The following is a 27,362-nucleotide window of genomic DNA, read 5'->3' as shown; positions in this document are numbered from 1 at the left end:
CCACCTAATAAGATCTCCCACCCTATCGCAATTCAGAAAGTACCGTAAAACTTGGTTTTTCAACTGATCCCCTCTGTTCTTTGATGGCCTCTCACTTACTGCCGCTCACCCTCCACCAGCGCGTTGAGACCCTAAGGGGTGACCAGTCGTGCTTTACAAGTATTATGATTGATTGAATGTTATTGCTGAGCAACACCCCTTATCTCCAATTCTTGCGAGTGCTGGCTAAAGATCTACAGATGGTCTCTACTTCCAACTTAATCTTTCATCCTGTCTTTCAAGGCTCCAACACTTTAGAAATGGGTCTTTTATTGTCGGGGAAATGGTGTACCTGAGGCCAATGTTAGGCTAGACCAACATTATTTCTCCTAGCAGATGCTTCCTCATTAAAAAAAAAGAGATCCTTCATGCTTGGGAAGACGTGGTGATGGACATCAAGTATGTCTGTCTTGGAGAAGAACAACCATTTTCAGCCTGTGGCTCCAGGAATCACATGAGTGACAGAAATTTTGCTGTGCCACAGGACAGCTTCAGTCACTGTTTTTTCACCTGAAGAGGCTCCCATAATGCCAGCATGATCTGTTGCAGGAAACAAAATGTCCACCTCAATGGTAGACAGCTATAGATTTAGCAGCTCGGCTGTCAGCATTACAGTGGAGAGACAGCCTCCATCACAAGAGTGGTTTGGCAGCCTTGCTGCCAAAACTTAAATAAGGCCTTTAGGCCCTCATTACAACCCAGGCATTTGGTGTTAAAGCGGTGGTAATACCGCCAACAGGCTGACGGTAAAAAAAAAAAAAAAAGAGATTTGGAGGGTGCTAACAGCCGTTGGGCTGGAGACTTCGATCTCCAGCCCGGCAGCTGTCACATTCCCACCCTCGGCATAACGACCCGGCCTACCACAATGGTTTTTGTGGTTTCTGTACCGCCACGAAAACCATGGCGGTAGGCACTCTCAGTACCAGGGAATCCCTTCCCTGGCACTGATAGGGGTCTCCCCGCCCTCTCTCCAGAGTCGTTCCACCACCCTCCCCCACCCGCTCCTGCCCACTGCACATATACACACCCACACGCGCACCCATATACACAAATGCACACGCGCATACCCACCTCCACCCACGCATGCACACATACATACCCACACACCACAACACACACCAACATACCTTGTCACACACATGCATCCACAACACACAACATTCACAATCACTCATTCATGCATGCATCCAATGCGACTCACACCCGCATGCATGCATCCCAAAACATACATCCACCCCCCCCCCCACATACACACAACACCCCCCACCTCCCTCTCTGGTTGGAGAACCCGACTTACCTTACAGGGGGTCCTCCGACTGAAGACGGTCCACGGCGCTACTGTCGGCAGCAGCGTCCGCCAGCAAAACACCGCCAGGCCATATCACTGCTCATGATACGGTCGGTGTTGTTTTGCTGGCGTGGCGGCGCGGTTGTCAGCAGCACCGCCGTACCTCTGTCCGCCGCCGTGACTGTCGGCGATGTTCCGCCAGATTTCTGGCGTAATACCGTCGGCGGTCATAATACGCATTGCCAGCTGGTAGCCACGGCGGCGGTATGTTGTCGGCCGTCGCCGTGGCGGTAGCCGGTCATTACCACCAATGTTGTAATGAGGGCCTTAGTCTCTTATCTCTTTGTTTCCAAATTGTGCTTACTTCCATATGCATGTTCATCTCCTTTTTACTTGTATCATTTGTTTTCGTCTCCTACCCTATCACTCTTTTATTAGCAATGTTTACTTTAGATTCTCAGCATGCAATCTGGCACAGTTGCTTTTTAAAATCTTACATCAGATTAAAGAGACTTGCTTTTTTCTTGCAGAATATTATGTGCTCGTCATAGACCGGACAGAGTTTCAAATGGTAAGTATTGTATTGCTGTTTCTATTCTGATTTCCTTACTAATTAAAAGGTTGAAAGCGCTTAGTAAGTATGTGTCATTTATGAAGCACTGTATAGCTATAACAAAGTCACAAAGTGCTCCAATTTTCAGTATCGTCCTGGGCGTCCATCAGGTTTATAATTTAGAGTGTTGGATTGCAATACTAAAGAAATTCCTAGCTAGTGTGAAGTCAAGTTCCAAATCTTTTTAGAACAGGTAAGCACGGATTATGCCAGTTTACTTCACTATTCAACAGCAGCCAAGACATTAACATGAATGAACACTATTACATTTTTCATGAGAACTAAGAATTTCTTGCAGTTCAGAACAACCAATCACAGTCTATTTTAGCCCATGCAACTCTGTTATTAGCCCCTCTCCCTCTTTCTAACTTCCTACCTAACAACCTTTTTAGGTCGAGCTCGCAAGCACTCTGATGTGTTGTAATCCATCTGTGCTTTTGGCCACGCCCACCACATGCCCATCACTATCGATTGTTCATGGGTTTGCCTTTCAAAAATCCTTTATCATCATTGGAATGCTTTACGTTTGTCCCCCCTTGGGGCAGTTTTGTTGCTGCCTTGGCCATCAACCCTGTGACATGGATAACTGCACATTTGCCGATATGTTTGATTGCAAGCAAAATTCTTCTTCCTTTTGTGTCTCTCCTTCGCGCTCACGCTCATGACGGCTGTGGCACTTGAAACAGCTTGCTTATGTCAACTGTTTTACTTTTCATTTTCAATTTATGTGGCAAGAAAAGTCCAGTTAGGAATTTACAATGCTAATAGCTCTGACGCGAGACCCATTGCATTACAAATATTCGTTCTAGACCTCTGAGTTACTCTGGCTTCGCTGTGTTCCTGAGAAACAGAAATTCTATCCATTCTTTCAAGTGGCTTGTGTCATCAGTTCCAACCACATTATAATCGACACACCATTACTTTCCAAAACAAAAATATTTAGTGCTTCTTAAATTCCATCTGGTCGATTTCCCTGTCGGAATGTGTTCCAATCAGTCTGCCAGGAGGGATATCTCTTGCCTCCATGTCCCTAAAAGAATTGTAACTTTCCTTAACCCTGACAAGGAATATTTTAATTCTGTGTTAGAGTTAGAGGCGAGGATTATGCTAATTCAAAGCTTGCTCACCTTAAGCAAAGCCATATCTCCGACTCACTCAAAATAATTTGAAGGTAGAATCAGACAACCATTCTGCAGCCTTCATAATGTTTCCCAGGCAAGCAGCCAAGGTGAAGGCTTTAGAATCTACCTCCCCCAGCAGGATGTCTTCCAAACCTGGTAACCCATCTAGCTAATATTGGTGAGGAAAATGGTAAGAAACATTTCTTCAAGGCCATTTGCATTTGTTGGACCCTAGGGTCTGAATTAATTTGCCATAGCATTATAGGCCTTGATACGTTGCACCACATACAATTTAGGTGAATCTCTGAACTTTATACATGAAATCTCCTTGGTGTTACCATTTGGACACCCTTCTACACGATATCAGGTATAAAACTATGGACAGCATACCAGAAAACACTTTCCTGGTCAAATCCTTACTGTGCTGATACGAGAGGAACAGGTTCTACACTTTAACAACCCCAGAACCAGAGTATCATTGCTCTGGGGGCATTGACAGACTGACCCCTCTCACCCAACTGCACACCAAAGGACATTCCCTTACTGACAAGCTATCCTCAAAAGAAAACTCTGCTGAAGTGGCTTATTTGAAAGAGTTTATCGAGCTGTAAGTTGTGCCTTCTGATGCCACTACCGAAAGGAAGTTCAGGACATGAACAAGGTCGGACTCCACAGAAACCAGATCATGTTTCAGACACCACGAGGACCAGCTTCACCAAGCTGATGTGTATTGTTTGACAGAGCTGTCTGCTCAAGCATTCGTGCTGAGTTTGAATTGACTTTGAATTCGTTAAATGTGCTTTCAGCCAACAATGTAGAAACGTAGCTGCATTTTACACAAGCATTTCAAAAGAAAAACAAATAGTTGCAATTTCACAGCTCCACTAAAATTATAATTATCTCATTTAATTTAATGCATTAAAAATGGCAAATAGCTTACTAAAAATATCATTAGGTTCTAAAGAAAGTTTTACCACATAAAACATATAAACCTTCTATTACTTGCCAGGCTTATTAAAAAGCCAGGAGTTTTATATGAATGTCTCAGCATTTCCTCCTGTATAAACTGGTTAATGTTTTCTGTAAAACCTGAAAGGTCACTTAGGAGGAAGAATATTTGTTCCACTGGTTTTTCTAGCTGTTCTCTGCGTAAGATCTTGGCTATTGTATTAGACCTGGCATTGTTGTAGAAATTACAAAACAGCATGACATGCTCCTTGTCCTCTTTTGCACCACACGGTCATTTATCTGAATCCGCTGGGTTTCTTCTGTTCTTAATGACATTTAGCAGCAGGCAGCCACCTCTTGCCAGAGCAGAGAGTCTCCTTTCTATATGATTGGCTAACAGAACAAGATATTATTGGGTGTTCTGAGAAGGATCAAACATGCTAGCATGGCTTCTGGGATGTACATTTTCTAGAGCAACTAATTTCTTGTTTAATTTTAAGCTCAAGAACTGCTTATTAACGATGCTGTTTGTCTTCTACTGTGTCTGTAGCTCCATATTAGAAGATGCCCTTGACAGAGGCAGCCAAGTCTCTTGCTTCCTTTTACTATTGTATTGCATATAGTGATTTTGCATTCATGGAAAAGTGTTCTTTCCAGGCCTGGTTGACTAAATTGTTACTTCCATTCTCATTCTTTTCAGCTTATATTTTATAGGGAAAAAATATAAAATGAAGGGACTGGGACAAACGAATATCCAGCATACATGCCCCCAATTGGGCTATGTAGGTAGAAGGAGTATGCCGTTCCTAAGTGAAAGGAAACGATATAGGTCGGTGATAGCCTGAGATCTGATTGCTCAGGAGCAAAAGCCCTCACACAACCTAATGGGTGTCATTCTTCATCCCTGGGCAGCTTCTCGTTGGGCTGGTGCTGCAATGCCAAACAGAACTCCTTGGGGGGTTCTTTGCTGTAGTTCTTTTTTTTTTGCCAATGTGAAGAGTGAGGTGCAGCGTTCAGTGTGATAATGTGAGTAGGCTGGTGTAAGGTGAGGTTAAAAATAACTAAGGGATACCTTAATCTTTTAATGTACAATTGTCATTGTTATCGTTAAAAATATATATAATTGGCCAGAAGTGCATACAATGGTCCAAACTGGCTCAGGAGGTGATATATTAGAAGAAGGTCAACATGTTTCTTGCCTATTTAATGTCAAGACTGATCAGGGCAATTCATCAGGACCGAAACCCTAATCTACTTGTGAACTGGGTCGCCAAAGAGTGTACAAATCTATTTTAATAGTACCCTAGGACATTCACACAAGTATATAGTATACCTTCAATGTTAAAAAACGACCTAAAAGAAGAAAAATAACAGGAAATGAATCAAACAAAAATTATTACCAACTAATAACATTCTGTACAGTATACTAAGGTGTATACTGGAGAAAGATCCTCTCTACTTGTGCAGTTAGGAATCTGACCCAACATCAGGACCTCCCACCAAAATGTATTTACACATACAGGAAACAAATATGTGACCTATGTGTGGTTCTGGAAATGCAGTGCAATACAGGGTAGAGCCTGGGGAAAAAAATCTATAAGGCTTACCTTATTACGGGGAAGTACTCTGCCCTAGCATGAGTGGCAGGGAAAACGCTCACTGGCGTTGTAACAATCTGGAAAGGAAAACAATCAGCACTGATCACTTGAGGCCTGAGAGAAGCTCTCAACATCAAAAGAAGGTACAGCAGGTAACCTGAAGCTGGTGCTTTGGTAATTAGGAGCGCAGTTCGCACAGGACCTAACTCGTCCCCTACCACCACAGAGGTAACTGGAAAGCAGAGCGGGCGGCATTTTGCTGAGAGCGCACAGGTCTGAATTTAGACCAGGTGCGGTAATAAAAAGAGGACTAGGACATTGCGAATGCATACGTCCACAAGTGAGCACCATGTTGGAAGTAGCACGTATCCGAGGGCACAGGCAAAATAAAAAAAAAATGTACATTGAATAAAGGATGCATTCCTCAGTTTCATCCAATAGGCCTCTAACTCAAGTTGTGACGTTTTTGCTTGTAATATCAAAATGGGACAGGAATAAGCACACAAAAAGAATAGCTATGTGTCCTGGCCCCCTAAAAGATATAAAGCCAGGGTGCTTAACTAAATATTTACCCGTCTACCAGCACTATATTGGAATAGGATCTGTGGCATGTATTAGAATGGTATGTTGCCTTAGGTTCTCCCAGTGAACTTCATATAAGCCTGGAATTGGGACAAAAAGTGATCAGAAGTACAAAGGTAAGCCTCATCATAGTAGCCCATAAGTAAAAGTCAAAATAGACTGAATAAGACAATGACCATCTTGTACTGTGTAGGACTGTCTCAATGGATACAGGAGTCCTATAAGCAAACACGGGGCACCGGTCCCTGAAGTGCACAACAACTACCATAACTGTAATGCCAACAGGCAAGTCCTAACCAGGCAAGGTATGTGTAGGGAGCCCTGTCTAGCTGTATAAGTGAAACCTGTGTGTGAACTAATGTAAGGACTCCTCCCCACTACCAATGTTGAGGGATCGGTATACCTCCTCAAGATAGAGAAGTCTATGGAGGGGTCCAATTGTTCATCAGGTTGCTAACTCACCCCAAGGGATTTCATTGTTAAGTTCTGTTTTATGTGTGGTGAAATGGAAAATCCATTTCTGTTCCCTATGAAATAGGGTGTTCTTGTTCTTGTGGGGGTGTTGCTCCAGGACTGTCCAACATAAGTCATCAGAATTGTGTTATGTGTCAAGGAAGTGAGTACTTAATTGGGTCTTTTTTTTTTTTTTTTGCAGAGAATGCCTCTGTGGAACAGCTGGCTTTACAGTCCCTCAAAGAAACCCAAATTACTATCAGACCTGCTGACTAGGGTTGGGCCATTGTCATTTCAACTTTTTTTAAAAAATTTTTTAGTATAGGTTTTCATTGGCAAATTACATCATTAGGACAATATATTGATACTCATCAGCATAGTAAACATCAGTGTGTAGAATATAGACGACCAGCAGCAGGTGATAACCCAGCCTACCCCACTTACGTACATCTAAAATCCAAACGATACATCAGCACCTAAAGGGGTTAAGCATTTTGATTCGCAACAGCCAACTTGTTCTTATTAACCTACCCCATTCATCACATCACGTCAACTGTTGACTATAATCTTGAATTTCAATGCCTACTTTTTAATAAGAAATAGTACACTCCGATCACACATGACCCCACCATGAGATTGAGTACCAGTGTTACCTCCTTTAGTTGCTTTGGCTGAAGCATAGCAGCGGCTAAGTAAAAACAATTAGGCTGATTTCTTGGTGAATATTAACCCCAGGTTCCGATACTTCTTCGTCCTCTCAAATATTCACAAGGGGATTCTCCCCCCCCCTCCCCAGATGAACAAAAACACCCTATTTCGTAGGGAACAGAAATGGATTTTCTGTTTGGCTACAAATAAAACAGGACTTAACCAAACATTCCTTTTGGTGAGTTAGCAACCTAGTGAACCATTAGACCCCTCCGTAAACTCCTCCATCTTTAGGATTCCTAACCGTACTCCTAGAGTGTGTGAGGGGTCTTTCTCATGAGCACTCGGATCCTCTGATCTGGTGTCTTAGGCTATCCCTGACCTATATCTTTTCCTTTCACTTAGGAACTGCATACTCTTACGTATACACTTTATAGGGTCCATCTGGCAGCTAGTTTCAATAGAAGAGTAGCCGATGTCCAATTTCAAGGCTGCTGTTGGGAAGCTTGGTGGTAATTTAAGCATTGGTTTCCCAAATTTCCTCTCATGGCATCCTACTCTGTTTGTGAGCTTATCCAGCCCCCCACACTTTTGCATAATGGGAGATTTGGCTTCCAACTTTTACCTGAAACTTTGTTGATGTAATTAGAGAAACAATGACTGTGTTTGTGCACCATCCTGAAGATAGCATTTACTGCAGCTTTATATTTTCTATAGTTGTTTGAATATGAGTTGTCCATTTTGGTGTTCTGTCTGTTGTTACCCCTATCTACTTAAAGATACTTCTTCCAAACTTGCTTCATTTATAAAAAATGAGTACTTCTTTTCATGATTTGTGTGGAAAGTCATAATTTTGGTTTTCCATATATTGATTATTAATTATTTGCTTTACAATAATCTTCCATAGCCATAAGTTAGGCTTGCAGGCCTTTTGAGTTTTTGATATCAGAATAAAGCATAAAGGAATGCCGGGATCTTAAAGTAATTTATTGTTGGAATGTCCACGGTGGCTTTTCTGACTTCTTGGCACAGATTATTTATGTAGAGGGAAAGCAGGGAGTGGTGCCAAAAGGCCACCATGCTGGACCCCTTTATGGATGTATAGTTTTTGCTGATGTTCACATTTTGATTAAGTCTTACCTGGGAGGAGGTTCATGTATATATTAGTTGGATTAATGTCCAAAGCCCTCGATCTATGGCCAGAATGATCAGTTTTTCCCAAAGACGATTTCTTGAAACCAAATTGAATGGCAGCTAATGCCTAAAAAATGTCAAACATAGGCATTTGTATTGCTGTGCTAAATGTATGTATAATGTGTAGAAAAGTGAAAATATGGCATATTGTAGATTGTCCTTCTTTAAAGCCTCCTTGTAATGGGGAGAGTTCATTTGTGACCCACTCATCTAGGGCCTTAAGAATCAATTTCAAGAACATTTTGCAGTCTATTTCTATTAGACTTATTGGTCTGTAGACCTTTGGGTCATCTTTGTGTCCCTTTCTGTATAATGGCAAAATAATACTCTTTAGCCAATAATCTGGGCAACTGTTTGTAAAATACGATCTCTTTAAAGACTTTTAAAAGTATTTCAGCCCACCAGTCTGAATTAGAAATAAACACCTCTGGTGGTATCATGTTAGATCCCGATGCCTTTCCATTGTGGAGATCTTGTATTGCTTTCTTCACTCTCTTTTGAAAATACCTCTAACCGGGAAGTAATTTGTTCCCTAAACATGACTCCAACTTTAGCGATCTGGAGTGGTGTTTTTTTGGACAAGCTCATCTTTTTTATTGAAGATGATGGTAAAATGTGTTACCCATGCTTCTTTTTTATGTCTGACTCCAGAAATGTTTCCCTTCCTCCTAGGCCTTCCCCAGTTTTCTGCCAAATGGTGTGTATCCTTCTCCACAGTTGCTTTTTCTAGCTCCTGCCACTTTCTGTTTAACAGATCAATTTTCATCTTCCTAATTAAAGATTTATAACATGATCTTGTGACCCTTATTTCCTGTCTAGAGGATTTGCTGAAAAATAATGTTTGTGAATCTGTTTTCATTGCCTTACATTCTTTGTCAAACCACCCCACTTTAGGGATGTGTTTTACTACACCGTTTTTTTTTTTAAAGTACACGTTCTCGAAGCGACTTGAGTCAATGATTTCAGTAATGTATCATAAAATGGTAATATAACATTATCAACTGGATCCGCCTTTGAAATTCAACCGTGGATAGTTCTGTTTTCTATTCTTAGTATTTGATTTAGATTCCATGTTATTCTGATTTGGCCACCGAAATCCCAGGTGTTTTTTAGGTTATGAATTTCTCTAGACTCTCAGGATGTTATTTTTTTATATCCAGACGTAAGAGGTTATGATTACTTTCTAGTTTCTGTTGGATCCTCCTCAAGCATTATAGATAGGCATGTTTAAATCTTCATTTTCGTAGGGATTGTGGGTTGAAATAAGAACTTTGATTAAGCAGAAGTGGGCTAGATGTTTACCTTTGGAATATTTCTTTGAAAATTCATGTATAATTTTTGTGAATTTGCATGCTGTTTTTAATTCTATTAGTGATTTATCATCATTCCCCCATTCTTTCATCTTACTTACATCTCACTTAAAGATAAAGTGTTAACTTTTGGCTGGCAGGGCTAAAGTAGTGTTTCCCTAATGCTATAGATGTATAAAACCAACCTTCTTTTTGTGGTGTGCATAGATGTTTATTGATGTTAGGATTGTTTTAACTAACAGTCAGATGTTGATAACTTGCAGATTTCCATGGATATTGGCCCATGCTTTAGTTGAAGTACAGTTGTTAGCTCTGCTCCACGCCTGCTGATCACCGCTATTTCTTGTTTTCTCCAACTCAGTTTAACATTTTGAATGGTTAATATATCCAGTTAGAATCCACAGTATTGAGGCCCTTGTATCTGGAAGTATTATTTCATTGTGGGATGTTCAGTAATCTAGAAACTCACTATTGGCCATTTTTTTAGGACTCCTGTCACATTCCACGAAATGATTGAGCTATTTGGTTTCCATCCTATGGGTTCAAATACCCGGTTAGTGTGCCATATATATAGACAGTCTGATTATTTATTTAGTTTTTAATTACGTTTTTTTAGAACATTAACATACAAAGCCAGCATCTGGCCAATCGTCATATATAGTCAGTACAGTTTAAATTTCTGCCTTATCATGCATATTTGGTGCAGATTTATATGGGTTCAGTCGCACTCCTGCAGAAAGGATTCTCAGGACGGGGAACGTTGCGTATCATGGGATAGAGGGAAATGTCAACAGGTAAGATATCAGCGGGCCCCATATATCTTTAGGTCGTAATTTTAATGGAATTTCTTCAGCATAGATTTCCAGTTGTTCTCTACAGTATGACATACCCAGCAGCCATTTAGTATGTGAAGGTGTGGATTGTTTACCCCAGTGTATGGCTACCATGCGTTTTGCCGCAAGCTGCGCAGTTGCTACTCGTTTGCGGTATGTAGGCGGGACATGTTTGTTCAGACCGAGTAGACATAGCTGAGGTGTACATGCTAAACGGTCCATTGTCATGTCTTCCATTCCAGACACCACCTTTACCTAAAACCTCTGGACAAGGTCACACCGCCATGCCAAGTGTAAAAAATCAGCATCTGACATCCTGCAAAATATGCAATTTGTTGTGTCTCGTAGTCCATATTGTGCCAGTTTGACTTGAGTTAAATATATCTGTTGTAAATACTTAAAATGGATAATACATACATTACAGTTAGATGTGAGTTGTGTAGTTAATGTACAGCAAACTTTCCACTCCTCCTGTGTCAGAGGCGTGTCCAACACTGTGTTCCACCGGTTTAGTCCCTTGTCTACTATATGTTGCTGCGTTGCGTCATACAATCTGTTTATAAGATTCGTACGTGTAGTACTTGTTAGTAATAGCTGCAGTGCGCCTAGGATCAAGGGTGTCTGACGGGAAGGAGGGGTATTGCTCTTTCAGAGCTGCTCCTAGGCTGTAATATGTGTATACGAATATTGGGGTTTGGTGTGTTGTCTGAGAGGTCTGATAGGTGGATAATCGTGCCATTGCGAAAATTGCCTAGTGCCTTTAGTCCCGCTTTGGCCATTATAGCGAGGGCTTTGGGTTCACTCGTGACTGATGGGGCCAGGTGGTGTTGCAGAGGAAGAGCCGGGGCATACAGCGTGCTTATATGGGTGTATATTCCCAATTTCTGCCATGCTTTGGTTGTTCCATTTACAGTATTGATGACCCCTCATCGCCAATGTCCGTGCGTGTGGCAATATAGTTCTTAGTGGAATAGGATGCGAGTCATCTGATTTTGTAGCGACATGTGGTATGTAGGAGTGAGGTGTATACCAATAATATGCAAAGTATAGTGGTTGTTTCCCAGCCCAATGCGACCTAATAGGAGGACTATGGGTATATTGGTGAACAAATAAAGGAATTTAGGAAATATAATCATTTTCATGAGGGCTACTGTATCTGCTACGGATAGCGGCATTCAAGACCATCTGTTCACCTGACCGCTTAGTTTTTCAACCACCCAGCCATACTTTTCACGCACCACCAGCTCTGGGTCCCGGTGGATCCATATACTTAAATACTTCACCGGGTCCTCTGCCCACACCAGAGGGTGCTCCGGTGTGAGTGGTGTTGTCAGGTGTAAGAGATAAAACATAGGATTTTGCCCAGTTAATGTTGAGGCCTGAGGGCTATGCAAATCTCTTATATTCCTGGAGAATAGGGGCCATATAACCCTGGGGGTCCTGAACATAGATGACCATGTCGGCATACAGAGAAATACCACTTGGGTGTCACCAAAAGTGTAGGGCAGTGTGGGCATATCGCTGACGAAGTACACATTGCAGGGGTTCCAGGGTCAAGGTAAAAAGGGTAGGAGGGGGGGGGCAGCCTTGGGGGTGTGCCTCGCCAGATGGGCAAGGTGTCAGATATGTGGCCGTTGACACGAATACCGGCCATCGGGTCTGTGTACAATAAACATACCCATCTGAGAAAAGTCTCCGGAATGCCTGTATGTCCTAAGATTGTTAAGAGTTATGGCCATGCTATTGAGTCAAATGCTTTGGCAGCATCCAACAGCATCACCGCCGCCTTCATGGAGGGGTCTAAATAATGAAGTAAGGCAAATAGAGTGCGCAGGTTATGTATTGTAGATCTAGCTTGTATGAAGACAGATTAATCCGGTATGATTAGGTTAGGCATGAGAGGGTAGAGTCTATCTTTGCTAAATTATTTGTGTTTGTGTTGATTAGAGATAGTGGGCGATATGATTCGCAGGCATCCTGTGGCTTTTCAGGTTTAGGTAGTGTAATGATTAACGCCTCGCGCAGTGTTAGGGGAGGTGTCCCGTGTTGTATGCTTCCTCATAAATAGCAGTAATTGAGGGGCTAATATGTCTATATATGCTTTGTAGAACTCTCCTGGTAGACCATCTTGCCCCAGTGATTTCCCATTGAGTAGGGACCAGATGACATCTCTAACCTCTTCTATCATGATTGGCTTTGCTCGGTATTCCCGTTGACTGCAGGCTAGCCAAGCCAGAGCCACATCATCAAGATATTTGGCTGTTTCGACAGGAAGGGCAGAGTCTCTGGTGGTGTACAGCGCTGTGTAGAATTTTGTGAAGGAGGCAAGAATATCTGAGGTGCTATATTGAGTGACCTCGGAGGGGTCAGTTATCTTTACAATATAGGTGGACGCCCACCCAGATTTCAGTTCTGCAGCAAGGTTGCGGCTGGGATGACCGCCCTCTCCATATGCCTGAGCCACACGACAGCGAGACAAATAGGGCAGTGCATTTTGGGCCATGTCTTTATACTGCGTAATGTGTTCTCAAATGTGAGCAAGAGTGTTCGGTTGAGGGGTACCACCATAATCAAACTCCAGTGCTTTTATTGTGTCTTCTAGCTTGTGGAGTTGTGCACGGATAGCACGTAACACGCCTGCTTATGTACTAATGCAAACCCCGTGAATGGTCCTTAAAGGCCTCCCAGAGAATGCCCCTGATGTTCACTGAATCTATATTTGTTGTGAAGTGTTCTCTTATAGCCGTGCATAGCTTTTCCCTGCACACCTGATCTAATAACGACGCAGATTGGACTCTCAACAAGAATGGAGTTGGGGGATGCGTAGGTAGAAATAGAATCAACTGCATTGGAGTATGATCCGAGAGAGTCCTAGTCCGAGAGAGTGTCGGGCGTCAACTGCCCAGGTGCTAACATCTCGAGTTGTCAACCAGTAGTCCAGTCTGGATCATGAGTTGTGGACAGAGGTGATAAATGTCCCCTCTCTAGCAGTGGGATACCGTAATCGCCAGATATCTACAAATCCATGCTCCTCCATTCCCTCACATAATACTTTGTCAGCACGCTTGCTGCGCCAGTCCGGGCAGGCCAACTGTAAGTATGTGTTAAAGTCTCCACCCCAGATAATAGTCGAAGGTGGTAGAGCGTGCATTTTATTCCATAATTTGGTAAGAAACTCAGGATCATCTTTATTAGGGCCGTAGATGTTCCCCAAGGTTATTAGTGTGCCTTGGAGGTTACCATGTAGAAAAATGTATCTTCCTTGTTCGTCTGTTTCCGAATGGACACATTCTGTGCCTCTCCTGTTCGCCTCTCTTCTTCTTCATCTTCTTCTGTGGTCTTCTGCCTGTCTTCTGCCTTCTGTTCTTCGTATCTTCATCTGTGATCTTCTGTTCTTCTGTTCTTCTGTTCTTCTGTTCTTCTGTTCTTCTGTTCTTCTGTTCTTCTGTTCTCCTGTTCTTCTGTTCTTCTGTTCTTCTGTTCTTCTGTTCTTCTGTTCTTCTGTTCTTCCGGTCTTCTGTTCTTCTGTTCTTCCGGTCTTCTGTTCTTCTGTTCTTCCGGTCTTCTGTTCTTCTGTCTTCGGTCTTCTGTCTTTGGCTCCTCTGCCTCCTCCGTCTTCTTCTCCCCGCGCCTGCCCTCCTGCTCCTGCCTCATCCCCCTCCCTCACTCGCCTCCCCCTCTCTATCACCCCTACCTACCCCGTTCGCTATCTACCTCCCTCACTCCTCCTATCTACCTATCTCTCTATCTCTCTCTAACTCCCTCACTCTCCACCTCCTCCTATCTACCTATCTCTCTATCTACCTATCTATCTATCTATATATCTATTTCTCTATCTATCTATTTCTCTATCTATCTACTTTCTCTATCTATTTCTCTATCTCTCCCCCCCTTCCCGCCACCCCCTCTATTACCTATCTTCCTATCCTCTCACTCTACCTCTCACCCACCTCTACAACCCCCCTCCCCTATCTTCACAACCCTACTCCTATCTCTCTCCCTAATCTCCTAAACCTCCTAACACTCACCCCCCACCCCCCTCCACCCTTAAACCCCCCCTCTCCCAGCTCTTCTCACTCTACCTGTCCCCCCCCTCCCTCGCGCTTTCCCGCCGCGACCTCCTGCACGCCCCCGCCCCCCAGCTCCCATTCGACCCCAGCTGACCCCTCCCCCCCCACTCCTACCTCATATGGCGGCCGCTGCGCGACAGTGGTAGCGACCCTTGACCCAAGGGTAGGTTGCTCCCCCTGCCGCTGCAGCTCCTCCAGGTTCCTGAGTTCCTGAGACCCACCTCACAGTAAGTACCCCCCACCTCCCTGCCCCTCGCCCTGCCCCGCGCTACTCACCCTCTCTCCTTTTCTTCTTCTCTGTTCTTCCTCCTCGCTCCTCCTCTGTAATCTTCTTCTGTACTCTTCTTTTCCTCGTCTGCTCTCTTCTTCTGGGTGCTTCTCTGCCTCTCCTGTTCGCCTCTCTTCTTCTTCATCTTCTGCCTGTCTTCTGCCTTCTGTTCTTCGTATCTTCATCTGTGATCTTCTGTTCTTCTGTTCTTCTGTTCTTCTGGTCTTCTGTTCTTCTGGTCTTCTGTTCTTCTGGTCTTCTGTTCTTCTGGTCTTCTGTTCTTCTGGTCTTCTGTTCTTCTGGTCTTCTGTTCTTCTGGTCTTCTGTTCTTCCGGTCTTCTGTTCTTCCGGTCTTCTGTTCTCCTGTTCTTCTGTTCTTCCGGTCTTCTGTTCTGCTGTTCTTCCGGTCTTCTGTTCTTCTGTCTTCTATCTTCTGTCTTCGGCTGCTCTGTCTTCTATCTTCTGTCTTCTGTCTTCGGCTGCTCTGCCTCCTCCGTCTTCTTCACCCCGCGCCTGCCCTCCTGCTCCTGCCTCATCCCACTCCCTCACTCGCCTCCCCCTCTCTATCACCCCTACCTACCCCGTTCGCTATCTACCTCCCTCACTCCTCCTATCTACCTATCTCTCTATCTACCTATCTATCTATCTATTTCTCTATCTATCTATTTCTCTATCTATCTATTTCTCTATCTACTTTCTCTATCTATTTCTCTATCTCTCCCCCCCTTCCCGCCACCCCCTCTATTACCTATCTTCCTATCCTCTCACTCTACCTCTCACCCACCTCTACAACCCCCCCTCCCCTATCTTCACAACCCTACTCCTATCTCTCTCCCTAATCTCCTAAACCTCCTCACACTCACCCCCTCCACCCTTAAAAACCCCTCCCCCAGCTCTTCTCACTCTACCTGTCCCCCCCTCCCTCGCGCTTTCCCGCCGCGACCTCCTGCACGCCCCCGCCCCCCAGCTCCCATTCGACCCCAGCTGACCCCTCCCCCCCCTCCTACGGCGCCCGCTGCGCGACAGTGGTAGCGACCCTTGACCCAAGGGTAGGTCGCTCCCCCTGCCGCTGCAGCTCCTCCAGGTTCCTGAGTTCCTGAGACCCACCTCACAGTAAGTACCCCCCACCTCCCTGCCCCTCGCCCTGCCCCGCGCTACTCACCCTCTCTACTGCTCCTGCTTCTTTTCTTCTTTTCTTCTTCTCTGTTCTTCCTCCTCGCTCCTCCTCTGTAATCTTCTTCTGTACTCTTCTTTTCCCCGTCTGCTCTCTTCTTTTGGGTGCTTCTCTGCCTCTCCTGTTCGCCTCTCTTCTTCTTCATCTTCTTCTGTGGTCTTCTGCCTGTCTTCTGCCTTCTGTTCTTCGTATCTTCATCTGTGATCTTCTGGACTCCTGTTCTTCTGTTCTTCCGGTCTTCTGTTCTCCTGTTCTTCTGTTCTTCCGGTCTTCTGTTCTCCTATTCTTCTGTTCTTCTGTTCTTCTGTTCTTCCGGTCTTCTGTTCTTCTGTTCTTCCGGTCTTCTGTTCTTCCGGTCTTCTGTTCTTCCGGTCTTCTGTTCTTCTGTCTTCTGTCTTCTATCTTCTGTCTTCGGCTCCTCTGCCTCCTCCGTCTTCTTCTCCCCGCGCCTGCCCTCCTGCTCCTGCCTCATCCCCCTCCCTCACTCGCCTCCCCCTCTCTATCACCCCTACCTACCCCGTTCGCTATCTACCTCCCTCACTCCTCCTATCTACCTATCTCTCTATCTCACTATCTAACTCCCTCACTCTCCACCTCCTCCTATCTACCTATCTCTCTATCTACCTATCTATCTATCTATCTATTTCTCTATCTATCTATTTCTCTATCTATCTACTTTCTCTATCTATTTCTCTATCTCTCCCCCCCTTCCCGCCACCCCCTCTATTACCTATCTTCCTATCCTCTCACTCTACCTCTCACCCTCACCCACCTCTACAACCCCCCCCTATCTTCACAACCCTACTCCTATCTCTCTCCCTAATCTCCTAAACCTCCTAACACTCACCCCCCTCCACCCTTAAACCCCCCTCCCCCAGCTCTTCTCACTCTACCTGTCCCCCCTCCCTCGCGCTTTCCCGCCACGACCTCCTGCACGCCCCCAGCTCCCATTCGACCCCAGCTGACCCCTCCCCCCCCTCCTACCTCATATGGCGGCCGCTGCGCGACTGCGCAGTGGGCGCGCCGGAGGCGAGCCAGAGGCAAGCCCGTCTGCGCCCGTCCGCGCCTGGCCCGCGCCCAGCGCCACGACCCCTGGTCCCCAGCTCTCCCAAGCCCCGCTGATCCGCTACGACCCCACCACCCTCCACGGCCCTCAACCCAGGGCACTCCAACACCTGCTTCCAAACTCACCCCAAACGCACCCATGGACCCTTCGCCTGCAACTCCTGCAAACGCATCTTCCACCACGCAACTACCACGACCACAAGCCCACACGCCATCAACCACCTCAAGTGCATCCTGGTCAACGCTCGTTCCGTCCACAAGCACACCGTTGAACTCTGGGACCTCCTGGACTCCACAGCACCGGACGTCGCCTTCATCACGGAGACCTGGATGAACGCCTCCTCTGCTCCAGACATCGCCACCGCCATCCCCGAAGGCTACAAGATCTCCAGAAAAGACCGCACCAACCAAGTAGGAGGAGGTATCGCCATCGTCTTCAAAGACTCCATCAGCGTCACCACCTCCACCGAAGACACCCCTCTCGCCGCTGAACACCTGCATTTTCAGATTCGCACCGACCCCAGGACCACCCTCAGAGGATCCCTCGTCTACCGTCCTCCCGGACCGCGCGCCCCTTTCAGCGACGCCATCGCCGACTTCATCTCCCCGCACGCCCTTCCCTCGCTGGACTACATCCTCCTAGGCGACCTCAACTTCCATCTGGAACAAAACAACGACCCCAACACCACCACCCTGCTCGACAACCTCGCGAACCTCGGCCTCAAGCAACTGGTGAACACCGCCACCCACATCGCCGGACACACGCTTGACCCCATCTTCCCCGCCAGCAAACATGTCTTCTTCAGCCACACCTCCGCTCTACACTGGACCGACCACAGCTGTGTACATTTCACATTCCGACGCGAGACCCGCCACCTCCGCACTCAACCCATCCCTCGTCGACAGTGGAACAAAATCCCAGAAGAGCAACTCTTCTCCGCACTTGCCGCCAACCAACCCACCCTCACCACCGACCCCAACGACGCAGCCCTCAGCCTCACGAACTGGATCTCCAACTGCGCAGACAACCTTGCTCCCCTCAAACGCACGCATCGACAGGCCAACACCAAAAAACCTCTCTGGTTCTCTGACACCCTCAAAGAATCGAAGAAAACTTGTTGCGCCCTCGAGAAGGCCTGGCGCAAGGACCACACCGCTGACAACATGACCGCCCTCAAGAACGCTACCCGCGAACACCACCACCTGATCCGCGCTGCCAAAAGGAACTTTTTTACCGACAGACTGGACAAAAACAGCCACAACAGCTGAGAACTTTTTAGCATCGTCAAGGAGTTCTCCAACCCCAACGCCAACGCCGTCACGCCCTCACAAGATCTGTGCAACTCCCTCGCCATCTTCTTCCATCGCAAGATCAGCGACCTCCACGACAGCTTCGGACACTAGACCCAACCAAGCATCACCGAACCCACACCTCCGACCATCACCCTCAACGACTGGACCCACATCAACACCGAAGAAACCAAAACCACCATGAACTCGATCCACTCCGGCGCTCCATCGGACCCCTGCCCTCACTTCATCTTCAATAAAGCCGACGACATCATCGCCCGCACCTCCAGGCCGTCCTCAACTCCTCTTTTTCTTCTGCTACCTTCCCCGAATGCTGGAAACACGCCGAAGTCAACGCACTACTAAAGAAACCTACGGCTGACCCGAGCGACCTGAAAAACCTCCGCCCCATCTCGCTCCTCCCCTTCCCCGCCAAGGTAATAGAGAAGGCCGTCAACAAACAGCTGACCACCTTCCTGGAAGACAACAACCTGCTCGACCCTTCACAAACCGGATTCCGAACCAACCACAGCACTGAAACCGCCCTCATCTCAGTCACAGACGACATCAGAACCCTGATGGACAACGGTGAAACAGTCGCCCTCATCCTCCTCGACCTCTCGGCTGCCTTCGACACCGTCTGTCACCGCACCCTAATCACCCGCCTCCGCTCCACCGGGATCCAAGGCCAGGCCCTGGACTGGATCGCCTCCTTCCTCTCAAACCGATCCCAAAGAGTCTACCTCCCTCCGTTTCGCTCAGACCCCACCGAGATCATCTGCGGCGTACCTCAAGGCTCATCACTCAGCCCGACACTCTTCAATGTCTACATGAGCCCCCTCGCCGACATCGACGACCCTCGGCACCGCACCGACCCCCGCAAACCACGGCCGCAACCTCGGCTTCATCTTGGACCCTCTTCTCACCATGACCAAGCAAGTCAACGCCGTGTCCTCCGCCTGCTTCCTCACCCTCCGCATGCTCCGCAAGATCTTCCGCTGGATCCCCGCCGACACTAGAAAAACCGTGACCCACGCCCTCGTCACGAGCCGCCTGGACTACGGCAACACCCTCTATGCTGGGACCACCGCCAAGCTCCAAAAACGCCTGCAACGTATTCAAAACGCCTCGGCCCGCCTCATCCTCGACGTACCCCGCAACAGCCACATCTCCGCACACCTGAGACACCTGCATTGGCTCCCAGTCAGCAAAAGGATCACCTTCCGACTTCTCACCCACGCACACAAAGCCCTCCACAACAAGGGACCGGATTACCTCAACCGTCGCCTCAGCTTCTACGCCCCCACCCGTCTCCTCCGTTCCTCGGACCTCGCGCTCGCTGCGTCCCTCGCATCCGCCGCTCCACGGCGGGTGGGAGGTCCTTCTCCTTCCTGGCAGCCAAGACCTGGAACTCCCTCCCCACCAGCCTCCGGACCACCCAGGACCACTCCGCATTCCGGAGACTCCTAAAAACCTGGCTCTTCGAGCAGCAGTAACCCCCCCCCTTTTTTCCCCTAGCGCCTTGAGACCCGCACGGGTGAGTAGCGCGCTTTATAAATATTAATGATTTGATTTGATTTGATTAAACTGCACCCCGCGTTTGATGAGAATGATGTCCCCTCTAGAGTATGAGGAATAGGGGGACGCAAGACGCACAGCAGTCCAGTGAGAGCCCATTGTATCCTCGGTCTGCTTTGTCAAATGCATTTTCTGGAGGAAAGCTATTTGAATGTGTTGTCTGTCTTAATAGGCCACAACCTGGCACATTTTGTGGGTATTATTAAGCTCCCAAATGTTCAAGCTTAGCTAAGCTAACCAAGCAGGTTTGTGGGTTGTCTTATGAGACGGGGTTGTATGAATATATTAAATCATTCACTGTACTTCAGTGCAGGTGTATGCATGTCCTGATGGTGAGGACCTCACGCATGACAAAGAAAATACAACAAGTAACTTTATCCCCTTCCACTTCAGCACCCTCAATTTGCCAAAGACAGTTCCCTTCCCAAAAGTAAAAAAAACAAAAAAAAAACGGGCATTTTACACATATGTTTCATGTGATATCAGCATACATAACCACCTGGGGTATACACGCAGGGGGGTAACTAGGGGCTCATAGACCCTGTGCAGGGGTGAAGGTAGGAGCTGGGAGGCAAGGAGCAGTGAAATCTGTATAGAAAGATATATAGTTGCCTTGATAGCTGATGTCTGCCTTTTCCTATGCTAGTTTAAGGGCTGCATCTTGGTCTCCATAATTGAGTAGTCTGCCTATTATAGGGTGGGCTGCCGGAAACAGGCCACAGCGCCAGGGATCTATGCGCTCTCTCCACCACTAGTACATTTGAGAAGTTGTCCCCCCCCAAAGATTTCTTTCAGCAGGTTTTTGATGTAAAGATCCATCTCACCAGTATTGCTTGTTACAGGAATTCCGATGATACGTAGATTGTTGCGCCTAGAAAGTGCTTCCAAATTCTTGTTTTGGCCTGGATCACTGCCAGGACCTTTTCAATATGGCGAAATTTTTCATTTGTCCCCTATCTTCTGTCATAGAGGGGTGGTTTTCCATTTCCGTAATTCGAGCATTGTGCTTATTTAGTTTTGCAGTGAGGCTGTCCATACTGAGGTTTAGAGTGTCAATTTTCCCATTGTTCGACAGAAAGCTCTGCTGCATTGCAAGGAATGTGGTCTCCAAGGTCGTCGAGGTGGCTCTGGGTCCGTCACACCAGATTCACCAGCCCTAGAAGGCAGGGCCTCAAAAGTCAGGCGTGACTGTGATTTAGGCGCCTTCCCCATTGTGTAGATCAGAGTGATGAATGGTGCCACCCCCTTATTTCTTTGATCACTTCTTCCCCACTTCACCAGGTGGTCGTGCACCACCCAGGCTGCCGCAGTTCAGGTGTTGGGGCGTGGCTCCCCCGCAGGAACCAGTGCTGGGGGGATAAGAGTTATGCAGTGGCTCCTCTGTGTCAGCGCTCATCGTTGAGGCGTTTGTCATTGGGAGGGTATCACACACCCAGCGCGGCCCTGCTATTCCTGCTGTAGACTTCCAAACAGGGACCCATAAGTTAACGCCCCCTGACACCTGGGGATAAGAGGGTCAGAGGAGCCGGACCCCCATTTAGATCAGTGCAGATGGGGGCCCCGTAAGTGTAGATGTCATGGCCCAAGGGTGACAAAGCCTCAGAGCAGGCCAGAAAGAATGGATTTAAAAAATGTAGTGGTGTCATACGTTGCTCCCCCCAGCCTAGTCCAGGAACATCTAGGGCAGCAGGGAAAGGGTATGGGAGGAGTAGCGCTACCACAGAGATCCACTCAGCTCGGGGAGGCCCCTCCAATTCCAAACTGGGCCACCCCAGCCGCCGACATGGTGAGCACTGAGTTTATAGGGCTAGATGAATAGGATAGAGTCATGGCCTTCATATCGGCAGGGTGGATCGCCTCCCCCACCAGGGCTCAGACACAGGGTGCATCCTACCCGGCACCGGCGCCGTGCAGTGGGCAGTCTGAGTCCGGATATCAGTTGACTCACCGACCAACCAGGCCCGCAGCAGCTCTTGAGGGTATAAATTCTTCAGGTGGAGGCCCCTGGGATGTCCAACAGTCCCTGCTCCATCTTGGACAGCATCTCTGCAGTTTAGAGGCCTCTGTGGAGTCAACAGCAGCACCGAGGCAAAGGGCCATGGCGATCTGTAGTTCCTGATCTCCTTGTGTATACCACATCCAGGCCAATGATTATAGGGGAATGCGAGGACAATTAGATGGATAATGAATGCCAGCTTGCAGATCCACGTTACCTTGTGGTTTGTGGAGCGCGGGGTGTGGAAAGATAAATGTGTTTTCCTGTGCTATGCACTCCTTTTTTCTTTGGCTATCTAAAGTTCTTGCTGACCTTACCTCTGCTAACTTTTCACAGTCAGTGTATTTTCATGGGTGCAATTTGTTGGTTGACTCATAATTCTTAAGTAGGTGATCTTTGTTATTGCCGACTTGAAATTTCTTGTCTTCCCTCTTTTTGGGGGGCATTTCATGATAGTCAATATATCTTTAAATTTTGCAAGTGTTAATTCACGTTTTTCCTGCCTTTAATTGTGATTAAGCACAATTCTGGTGGATGAGAAGGGGTTTGCCAGTGGCGTGGTCTTGCACATATATTCAATTAGATTTGTACTTCCTCAAGTGACTAAGATGCATCTGATGTTACTGTCAGTGCTGGTTTAATGGCATTTTGCAATCTGCAAATCGTTCATCTTCACAATACTGTTGCCTTCTTTGTTGGCTAACCATCTGTATGTTTTGTTTCTCAATGATTTTCTCCCTTCCTTCTTAGTGGCAGGTTACAGATGATAAAACTCCTTGCTTCCAGTTCTTCATCACACGGTCTAAATCTCTGTACCTCATATATTGTAACAATAGCTCTATTGCATGGTCATTCTGTTTGACCAGATTCATCCTTTAGGATATAGTACTTTCTCTTCAATGTCTCTGAGGGTTGGTCATTTAAAGGGCCATCTCCTGCTTGTATGGTTTTTCTGCTGTTAATGGCTTCTATTTCACTTTTCCCATTTGGTTCGATTTCCTCCGAGATCGTTGACTGTGTGTACGACTGATGGTCGACGCATAGCATTTTTTTTTGTCTTCTGCCAAACATAGTTGTCGTGCCTTCGTGCTGAATTTGCTTGCCTGAGCTCTTGAATTTTCTTTCTCAGATCTATTATCACCGTGTGAAGCTGTTTAAGTGTGACTTTTAAAATTAATATTAACATGAAAAGCTTGCAATATAATGTGTAGTGAAACTGCATAGAAATGTGTTAATGTAGATATAATGTACGCGTTTGAAATGTGCCCACGGGGAGTGGCCACCAATGTATACGATGATTAATGAAACTGACTAATAATGAATTAACAATGTACTAATGTATGACTTTGTATTAGCATTAAGGAATTATGTATTAGGTTTTGCTAAGTTAATCACTAGGCCTTAGTTAGCAAGGGTCTGGGCCTAGCTGCCTGGTCTCATATTAACTGTGTTTTCTAACGTGCAATGTGCTGTTTTCCTGAAGGACACAAAGCTGTACTTTTCCAGAAGCTAGAGATGTGTGTGTAGCCGTAGTAAATTCTTTCTCATGGGACCCGACTTGCTCAAGGAGACATTCTTGCCGAATGCAACAGTGTAATTCGCAACAAGTGCAAGGTCGCCTGGACTAAGAGAAGACAATGGAACTACTGACTGGAGCGACAAGTCTAACTTTTCTTACCTGACATTCCACCCGTTGAAGACGTCAATCACAGGAGCCAATCAACTGTATGAGAACTGTCTTAGGTGAAAATTCTAGTAAGGTGTGTGACGGATTATTGGACAGAGATAATGATGCACCAAATATTGCCCAATGGGAAATTAGAGGCTTGTTCGACAGTTTTGATATAACGGTGTGACCCGAGGAGAAATCTGACATTTTGAAGCCATTCTTGAAGCCATTACTTTGCCACTCTTGAAGCCATCCTTTGCCATCCTGAAAGACTTTGCCTTTGGCTGTCTGATACTTTAAACCATCCTCATCTTATTCCTTGCCTGTTATGCACTTCTCCTCCTTATGAGGGAAGAGCTTTTCTCTCTATGCTCTACTGAGACTTGCCTACTCTATCCTGGCTGATGGCGAATCGACTGATGTCCTGAGGATGAAGACTGACGCTGTTTGCTGACTCATTCAGATGGGTAACTATCTGATGAAATTGTAATTGTCTGTTTGCCTTTTCTTTCTAGGTACCAACTGCTCTTTTGATAGAGACCATAGTTAGATGTTTTCCAAATTCATGTCGCCAAATTGTTTTGCATGAAGCCCAACATGCTGATGCTAATTCGAGGTTAGTTAAGGAATTCACTAATATCGGATGCAAATAGACAAATGACTGAATTCTTGCTTCGTTGAATAATGTACTAATGATACTCTGCTAAAGTTGATTCATGTTAACGTCGTGCTTTATTCTAATGTTCATGATCTATGCTTTGATTAAGTTTTGCTTGAGTTGCCAAATTATAGTGGTTTTGATGTGCTTGCTATTGTTGAGATGAATAAATATGATATTAGATTGTAACTAATAGGGAATAAATATCCTAACTCTTACTAGATTTGTTGTGGTTATTCATGACTGAAAGGTCATGGTGCGTTCGTTGTATTGATCTATATTAAATATTATTGATTAACTGGATTGATTAGTTATTGTACATATTGATGAGGTTATTGATCTATTGATTGCAATGCTAAAAGATACCTCGTTCTGGGAGGTCTCAAAACGTGGTCAAAAGGTTAATTGGCCTAGACGTGTCTCCTTGTAAGTTTACTTATCAAGGCTCCGACGTGTTATCAGTTCTGGTAGCAGAGAACGGTTTTGGCCCTTTGGGGTCCTAGGATGAGGGACCACTGTTTGAAAATTGTTTTTGAAATAATGCAAATTGGAGCGATGATGTGCCCCTAAGTCCCAAATTACTTTCCCGGAATCTCAGAGCTTGTTGAAGTGAGTTGGGTATGTTCTCTGCGTTCTAGTGATAGTGTGAGTGGCGTAGGGGTTTGTGCTTGCACAGCTTATGCATATCGCAGGTGAATTGTGAGGTTTGTGAGAATTTTAGGCCAGGTAATGTTTTAGTAGGAGTGGGCGTACTCCGCAGTATGAGAGTAGGTAAGTCGGCAAACTTCATGTGAGTGTTGCGCTTTGTGCTAAAAAATTGTGCATGTGGTTGTTGGTGATGTACGGACCCTGCGTGGTTTAAGACTCCGGAGTATATTGATGGTTTATGTTGTAATTTGCGCGGTTTAATAGGCCAATCGGGCGTGGTTGACGAGTCCAGTTTGAGTCAAGGTGAGTGAATGAAAACTTCGATGGAGATTTGGCAAGTCCTAAAGTGCACTAGGACAACCCATTGACAAGTCAAGAGTAGAATTTGCAGGTAAAATTTTGCTTGTGAGTGCGGGATCTGAGAAGGAGAGAGTAGCGGCCGAGGCTAAGCAAAATCTCTGTAAAGTTCTGAAGCAATTGTGTTACCCTTCCTGTAGTAAATGGGCAAATTTGAGTTTTGTTAGTGCTCGCAATATATTGCTTTAGTTTTGTGTGAATCGAGAGTGAGGAAGAGAAGCCGCAAGACTTTGTCAGCCGCAGTGTGTTGGTGTGACGTGATTGGAGCTGCGCTGGGATAGGTAGGTTAGTGAGAAGGGTCGCGCACAGATTGGCAGCCGTCCGTGAGAGGCAATTGGTCGAGAAAGTGAGCGAAGAGAGTTCTGGGAATTAAAGTCACTTCCTGATTCGATTGTTAGAAAATAAGACGTAAAAATGAAGTTTTTCAAAGCTCTAAAGAGTGCTTTGAGGGGAGATGTGTACATTACTGCCAGTGTGGGGGAGCCTACACCGCCAGAGGATACACCGGCTTATGCCGTAATGGAGGAGAGGGGAGTCGCGCCATGTCTTTGGCTAAAGTAATGGTGTAAAATGACAGAGAGAGAAGGGTGTTTGGCGTTTCCGGAGCACAGAACGTTCAATATAAGGATTTTGGAAAATTTGTGGAGGGTGTTAAATGAGCAAAAGCCACCTCCGAGGCCAGCACAGTTTGAGGCGTTAGCAATTTGGGAACTGATGGTAATGCGACAACAGCAACAAAAGTTTGAGAGGAGAATGAGGAAAGCAGAAAAGACACTAGCAGAAGCTAGGTGGGATAGCGCACAAAGGGTTTGGAGAAGAGAAATAGTAGAGGGAGTTAGGATGTTTCCAGCAATAACTCAAGAAGGCGGAACCCAAGGAGGGAAAGCCACTTGCAAGACGGATAAGGGTTCTAGCAAAGAAAAGGAGACTAAGAAGTCTTGGGCAGAGGCAGATGACTCAGATGATGATGAGTTCCTTAATCAGTTGCTACATGATCGACCACCGCCATATGCCTTAGATGATAATAGACCAAGTACTAGTGCAGGTCCTATAAATTCGACGCAGAATCAGGGGACGACAAGTACGGTACAGGTAAATACTGTTGCGACACCAGTTCCAACACAGAATAGTGTCAGTGTGTCTACTGCTCCAGAGATGCAATCTCAGTTACAGCCACCACAGGTTCAGAGGCTCTATCCTGATGTCCCTATACTAGAGACTACTACGAATTTAATGGTGCCGTCAGTTCCAGCATATACGAGACCAAAGCTGATACAGACTGAGCCAACTCCACTTTTACTGCCTCAGACACCGCGACAGATGGTTCCAAATTACACCTCGGTCACGGGACCGCAGTTAGCCACAGCACCGATAATGAATCAGAATATGGGAGCTAATGCTCCACAGGTTTTGGGAAGCAGGCAGTCGCCTGCCGCTATATCCTTACCTATTACACTTGGTCCGCCAGTACCATTGTATGCACAGGTGAAGTCTGGTGTATGTGACCAGGGAGTAATGACCCAAGAAATGACAAGAGGAGGGTTTGTAGGGAGCTCTCAAGCGGTAACTCCAGTGGAACAGAAAATAGAAAGATCTAGGTCTTTGTTAGACTTCAGTCCGATTGGGGTTCCTCCAGATACCATGAGACAATCAGGTTTTGACTGCTGACTCCGCAGATCTCAAGTGCGAATGTACCGCAAACACCGATGATGCAGGCTGGAAATATCTCCTTGCAAGGTTTAACTGCGCAACAATTGAATGAATGGTTAGACAAGTTAAATTCACCTCAGACTACTCCTGCAACAGCAGAGCGGTCGGAGAGAGAGGAGTACCTGAATTTCGTGAGGTTGGGCATGGAGGCAAATGAACTAGTTGAAGGGAGTATGGGAGTGAACAGGCTAGAGTCATACACTGAAGCAGAATTGAGGTATCTGTGCCCAAAGATAACTAAAGAAGTGAGCA

At 46.1% G+C, this 27,362-nt stretch overlaps 1 protein-coding gene across 1 annotated transcript in view; it reads left to right on the top strand.

The window, feature by feature from the left end:
* The window catches only part of SETDB2 (SET domain bifurcated histone lysine methyltransferase 2), a 1,110,478-nt gene that overhangs the window by 730,875 nt on the left and 352,241 nt on the right, over positions 1 to 27,362 (top strand). Inside the window, exon 20 of the mRNA XM_069203525.1 lies at positions 1,858 to 1,898. Within this exon, the coding sequence (XP_069059626.1) occupies positions 1,858 to 1,898 (41 nt within the window). The remainder of the gene's footprint in view (positions 1 to 1,857; positions 1,899 to 27,362) is intronic.

This window comes from Pleurodeles waltl, chromosome 8 (genome assembly GCF_031143425.1).
Source record: "Pleurodeles waltl isolate 20211129_DDA chromosome 8, aPleWal1.hap1.20221129, whole genome shotgun sequence".
In the NCBI taxonomy this organism is placed as follows: Eukaryota; Metazoa; Chordata; class Amphibia; order Caudata; family Salamandridae; genus Pleurodeles; species Pleurodeles waltl.
The sequence above is the reverse complement of the archived record's forward strand: the minus strand, read 5'-3'. Positions and strand labels throughout refer to the sequence as shown.